Source organism: Myotis brandtii, unplaced genomic scaffold (assembly GCF_000412655.1).
Source record: "Myotis brandtii unplaced genomic scaffold, ASM41265v1 scaffold38, whole genome shotgun sequence".
Taxonomy (NCBI): domain Eukaryota; kingdom Metazoa; phylum Chordata; class Mammalia; order Chiroptera; family Vespertilionidae; genus Myotis; species Myotis brandtii.
The window spans coordinates 5,230,839-5,236,968 of NW_005364596.1; the positions used below are offsets into that span (position 1 = coordinate 5,230,839).

Consider the following 6,130-nt stretch of genomic DNA (forward strand, 5'->3'; position numbering starts at 1 on the left):
GAGGGAGGGAGGGAGGGAGAGAGGGAGGGAGAGAGAGAGAGAGAGAGAGAGAGAGAGAGAGAGAGAGAAACAGCATAACAACCCCTTGGGCAATTACCTTAATTCTCAGTGTTCTAGAAACAGCTGTGTACCAACAAGACAAAACCTCACAAAAATATCAGCGTTCATGTTCTCAGGAAAATGTATGTGGCCCAAGAAGAAAAATTACCTGTGATTCTCCTCTGGTCAGAATCTTGAGATAATTTGTCACTCTCTTTGATTTCTTGCTAATTGAGTGAATATTTAGTTTCGACAATTTATCTTTAAGCGATTCATCCTCATCATTCTTCTTGTATTTTAGAACTAAAACAAAAGAATGCAGTGATACATCTAGGCCCGTGCAGCATAGAAAGTGTGTTTTTACCCAAGTATTCAAGATCAACATTTATATTTAAGATACAAATCCACATGATTGTTGGTTCTCTGTAGCAGATGCCATATGTTCCAGCCCCACTGCCCAATCATAAGTCCAGCTGCCCACTTCCTCATCCTTCAAAACTGCTGTCTGAGGGTGTGAGCCTCAAAGCCCCAGGTTCACTTACCTCCCACATTAAAAGTATCCCAGATACTGAAATAAAGCTCTTCCCCTCTTCTCAGATAATACATTTACTCTCTGGGGTCTCTAGAACGAAGCATCAAGACCTCACTAATGAAAAGACATCCAACCTCAGGAGTCCTCAGATCCTAGAGTGGCTTGCTACTAGCAGACAGTTTTGGGGTAAATTGAGTCACCCCTCTGAGCTTTACTTTTTTTATTTTATTGATATTTTTAGAGAGAGAGGAAGAGGGGATAGAAAGAGAGGGGGGAAGAGAGAGAGAAACATTGTTCAGCTGCCTCCTGTATGAACCCCGAACCGGGGTAGAACCAGATACCTAGGTAGATACCCTGACTGGGAATCGAACCCGAAACCATTTGTTACACTGGCAGATGATGCTCCAACCAACTGAGCCACAGGCCAGGGCTGAGCTTTACTTTTTTAAAAAAATTTAATATATATTTTTATTGATTCAAAGAGTAAGGGAGAGGGAGAGAGAGAGAGAGAGGGAATCATTGATCAGCTGCCTCCTACACATTCCCCCCCTCCCCCCGCCCAACCCCTGACTGGGGACCGAGCCTGCAACCCCGGGCATGTGCCCTGACCAGGAATCGAACTGAGACCTCTTGGTTCACAGGTAGACACTCAAACACTGAGCCACGCCGGCCGGGCTGAGTTTTACTTATTTATCTTTAAAATCATTTTACTTCTCATACTGTTCAAATGCTAAGTATTCCTAATATTTCTTTTTGGTAAGGGTGTGGAGAGATGGACAATCTCATAGACTGTTGATGAGGATTAAACTAACACAGTTTCAGTACAGAACAATTTGGCAGAATCTTATAAAAATTAAAATATTCATAGTCTATAACCAGGAAGTCCATGCTTTTCATAAGCATACAGAGTTTGGTTTGCTATAGCAATTTTTTTCTAGTAGCAGAATGTTGGAAACAATCTAAAAGTTTATCTAGGATCTCGAGGAATCATTTAATAAATTATGACATACTCATAATTGGAATACTATGGAACCATTAAAAAGGAGGCCACATTAACTGGAAGAATGTTCACGACACATGATTACGTTTTTTAAGAACCCAGCAAACTGTGGTATCATACATGTTGCAGGAAGGAAAGAAGGAGAAGACAGAGAGAGAGAGTGAGAAAGAAGAAAGAGAATAGAAAAAAAGACAGAAAGTCTGAAGAAAACTTGATTAAAAACTATGCAAATTAGAATCATGGGAGAGGAAAAGCTTTTCCCTTTAAAACTTTAGAATATTTTAAGCAAACACATAATTGAAAATAATAATACAACAGCTATTATCTGTCTCCTAGCTTTGTCAAATCTTAATTTTGCCTTGTTTCCAATCTTTTAATTAAAAAAGAAATTACATAACAGGTGAAGTTTCTCTGAACCCCATCTTTAATCCCTGCAGGAATTGTGATCTTTAAGAATGGGTTTATTGCCCTAGCTGGTTTGGCTCTGTGGATAGAGGGTTGGCTTGTGGACTGAAGGGTCCCGGGTTCAATTCTGGTCAAGGGCACATGCCCAGGTTGCGGGTTCGATCCCCATTGGGCAGAAGGCAGCCGATCAGTGATTCTCTCTCATCACTGTTTCTCTCTCTCTCTCTCTCTCTCTCTCTCTCTCTCTCCCTCCCTCTCCCTTTCTCTCTGAAATCAATAAAAATATATTTTAAAAAAGAGAATGGGTTTATTATATCTGTATCCATTTTATGCCCTTATTGTGTGTTTTCAGTCATACAATTCATAATATTCTTTTGAATGTCAATCTTTATTAAAATGGTACCAAATTGCATATATTCTTCTGTCACTTGATACTTTATTTTTAAAAATAGCATTTTTTATTTATCCAATTGATGAATATACCCCAGTTAATTTTTATAATTATTATGTTCTCATGATATCACAGTGTATTACACAGTTTATCCACGATCTGAATGAATGTGTAAGCCGTTTTCTTCTCTTTTTTATTTATTTGCTGTTATGAACAATGCTCATTACTTATGGGCAGGAGTTTCTCAAACATATAAACATTGATTTTCTGGGTCTTGGGTGTGGGACTTTTCAACTTCACTAGAAATCATCAAATTGTCCTCCAAAGGGGTGATTCCAATTTACATTCTCACCTGCAGACTGAAACTCAGCACTTAACATTATCCATTAAAAATCTTTTTGCCAATAGTACAGGCTGGGAATGATATGTCATGATTTTAATTTGCATTTCCCTGATTATTAGTGAAGCTTAGCATTTAAAAATGTATTGGTCTTTCTGCCCTGGTCGGTGTTGCTCACTGATTGAAGTGTCAGCTTGCAACACTGAAAGGTCGCAGATTCAATTACAGGTCAAGGACACATAACTGAGTTGCAGGTTCGATCCCCTGTCTGGTGGGGGGTTCGTGTGGGAGGCAACCGATCAATGATTCTCTCTCATCATTGATGTTTCCATCTCTCTCTCTCCCCTCCCACCCTCCCTTCCCACTCTCTCTAAAAATCAATAGAAAAAATATCCTTGGGTGAGGATTAGCATTAACAACAAAAATATACACAAAAAACTTTATCGGTCTTTCTGTAAAATGCTTATTTTTATTATTAACTTTTTATTATATTTTATTATTGATTTAATATCAATAATTACATATTCTAGATAGTAATCCTGTGTCTATGGGCTGTCTTTTCATTGTGTTTATGGTGTCTTTTTCTTTGCAACGTTCACTTTTTACTCTGTGCCCTTCTTTATCATTTATTAATACAAATACCACTTTTAAAAAATATATATTTTTATTGATTCCAGAGAGGAAGAGAGAGGGAGAGAGAGATGGAAACATCAATGATGAGAGAGAATCATTGATCGGCTGCCTCCTACACATCCCCCACCGTGGGGATCGAGCCCACAACCTGGGCAAGTGCCCTTGACTGGAATCGAACACGGGACCCTTCAGTCCACAGGCTGACGCTCTATCCACTGAGCCAAACCAGCTAGGGCCCACTTTTTAAATTTACTAATACAAATAAATTAATTTATTATTACAAATACATACCACATTTTGAATTATTAATAAAAATACATACCACTTTTTGAATTAAAAAATTAGAAAATAAAATAATAAAAATAAATGGAGTGGTTGGACCAGAAGTCCTACCATTATTTTAATATTGAAGTGAGATTTGATGTTAGAAGTACAAAGCAAAAAAAAAAAAAGCCCAAAAAACTTAAGGGAACAAATCCCACTGAGAGAGGACCCACGATCTATCCCAATGCACTCCTACAGGGCCGGTGTAATTGTGCCTCCTGTTTTGAAATCTACATTCTATGTTAGACACCAATTTTACATCTCAGCTAACAGAGTTAACAATACTTTGTTGATCTGAGAAAGAAATACACTTGCTCCCTTCAGTGGAACCATTACTGCCCTCCAAATCTCCCTTCTTTGTGTGCCGGAACCAGGTGAGCTGAAGTGTTAGCTGGGCCCCCTCGCCTGGATCTGCACCTTTCACCACCAATTGTTGGCTCTAGCAGCCTAGCTTCTCACTGCTCCAGCTACCCGGCCTTGCCATGTCTCCTTCTCACCACACACACTGCCAGAGACGGCAGGGCTAGAGGCTCTGGATGTCTTTAGCCCACAGCATGTCACCAGGCATGCAATGGTCACAAGAGGTTAAGTACAGGGCTGTTGGATTTTTTAAAAATATGTTTTAATTGATTTCAGAGAAGAAGTGAGAGAAAGATAGAAACATCAATGATGAGAGAGAATCATTGATTGGCTGCTCCCTGCATGCCCCCAACTGGGGATCAAGCTACAATTCAGGCATGTGCTCTGACCAGGAATCAAACCAGGGACCTCATGGTTCATAGGTCGACGCTCAACTACTGAGCCACACCTGCTGGGCTGATTTTTTTTTTAATGGTCATTTTTGTGCCTTATAATCTTCTCCTGAACCCAGCTGGCAAGGCGCAGCCACACTCTCTTCATGATCACTGCAGCTGCTCTAACGGCTCTGACATGCTGATTCTCAGAAACAGAAACAGAGCACGCCAGTCGTGGAGAGCACCCGATTCATCGTATGTCTTCTTACCTAAATCTTTCCGTCTTTTCAGTTCATTGATGTTTACATTGATGTCTTTCACAGCAGCACAGGCATCCTCCAGGGCTCTGAAGTCTGGGTGAGAGGGAGGGGTAGAATTGCGAAGTTCGCACAGTAATAGGGGGTATTTCGTCACACGCTGGATTGGTTTGATCAACAAGGAGCTCATGTTAGTTAGGTTCGGTTTGCCTCTACAATAGAGATAAATAATGTCAGTTTGGCGAACATTAGTTTTATTATCTCCTTTTAAGGTTTGTGATTTTTGTAATGTTTAATCCTGAAACTGTTTTTCCTCCCCATGCCATCCATTTGACTATGTACAATTTCTAAGTGAAAGCAAGAGCAGTGGGTGACTGAAAAGATGCTACTACCAAACACAAACCTAAAAAAACACACAAAAGACCCGCACAACAAAACAAAGCCACACAACAAAACAAAACCACACAACAAAACAAGACCTGAGTATATCTTTCCATCAAAAAGGATTCAAAGCATCATTTCCATCCATGTCCCATTTACAGGTTTTTGTTAATAACAGGCTTTATGATAATAGTGGGAAGCAAACAATGTCAGAATGCACTTTTCCATGACAACCAAGAAAAACTCTTTTACCATTGGTATTTTTCTGATTATTAGTGAGGAAAATAAACTCATTATTTAAAAATCTAAACAGATGACTTGCCAACTATAGTCAAAACAAATCACGGTCTTCTCCCTTCTACCAAATTGCGAAGTTGCCTTTATATTGGGTCAGAGCTTCTATCAGTCCCCAAAGGAGATTTATAAGAAATGCAATAGTTCGGAGAAACCAAGATGGCGGCATAGGTAAACACCGGAAATTGCTGCCTCGAACAACCACTTCAAAAATACAACTAAAAGACAAAACGGGCATCATCCAGAACCACAGGAAGGCTGGCTGAGTGGAAATTCTACAACTAGAAGGAAAGAGTAAAGCACACTGACACTCAGAGGAGGTGCGGAAGTAAAGTGCAGAGGTACGGAGGCTCGTGAGGAAAGGGCTGACAACTGAGGATGCGGTTGTCTTTTTCAATCGGGAGGGAGACAAAAGCTCCCGACTGCTCTGAACTCCAGTTCCAGGCGAGTCTCTGGGGACCCAGACTCATACGGGGAGAAACTGGACTGTCTGGCAGTGGGCAGAAGTCGAGGGCGGCTTTCTCTCAGAGGTGCTTGCAGCGATTACCAAGGGACACTGAGACCCAGGACCTCTTAGGGCAGGAATGAGGATAAGCCATAGCTGTTCGCTCTGCCCTGTTGATTCCCTGAGACCCCGCCCCACCCAAGCTGTGTGCAGAGGCTTTTGCATATGAATGACCTGGCCCTTTGCAATCTAAAATTACCTAACAAACTGCAGCTGGGTCAGAGAGACCCAGAACATCCAAAAGAAGGCCCAAGGCCCCACAGCAGCTTGCATTGCTTCACAGCTGGGCCTCATC

General features: G+C 40.9%; 1 protein-coding gene across 1 annotated transcript in view; it reads right to left on the reverse strand.

Annotated features, from left to right (window-relative positions):
- The window catches only part of ARHGEF38 (Rho guanine nucleotide exchange factor (GEF) 38), a 154,473-nt gene that overhangs the window by 30,251 nt on the left and 118,092 nt on the right, over positions 1-6,130 (reverse strand). The window contains exons 6-7 of the mRNA XM_014544715.1: positions 4,668-4,867; positions 209-342 (exon numbers count right to left, since the gene is read on the reverse strand). Of these exons, the coding sequence (XP_014400201.1) occupies positions 209-342; positions 4,668-4,867 (334 nt within the window). The remainder of the gene's footprint in view (positions 1-208; positions 343-4,667; positions 4,868-6,130) is intronic.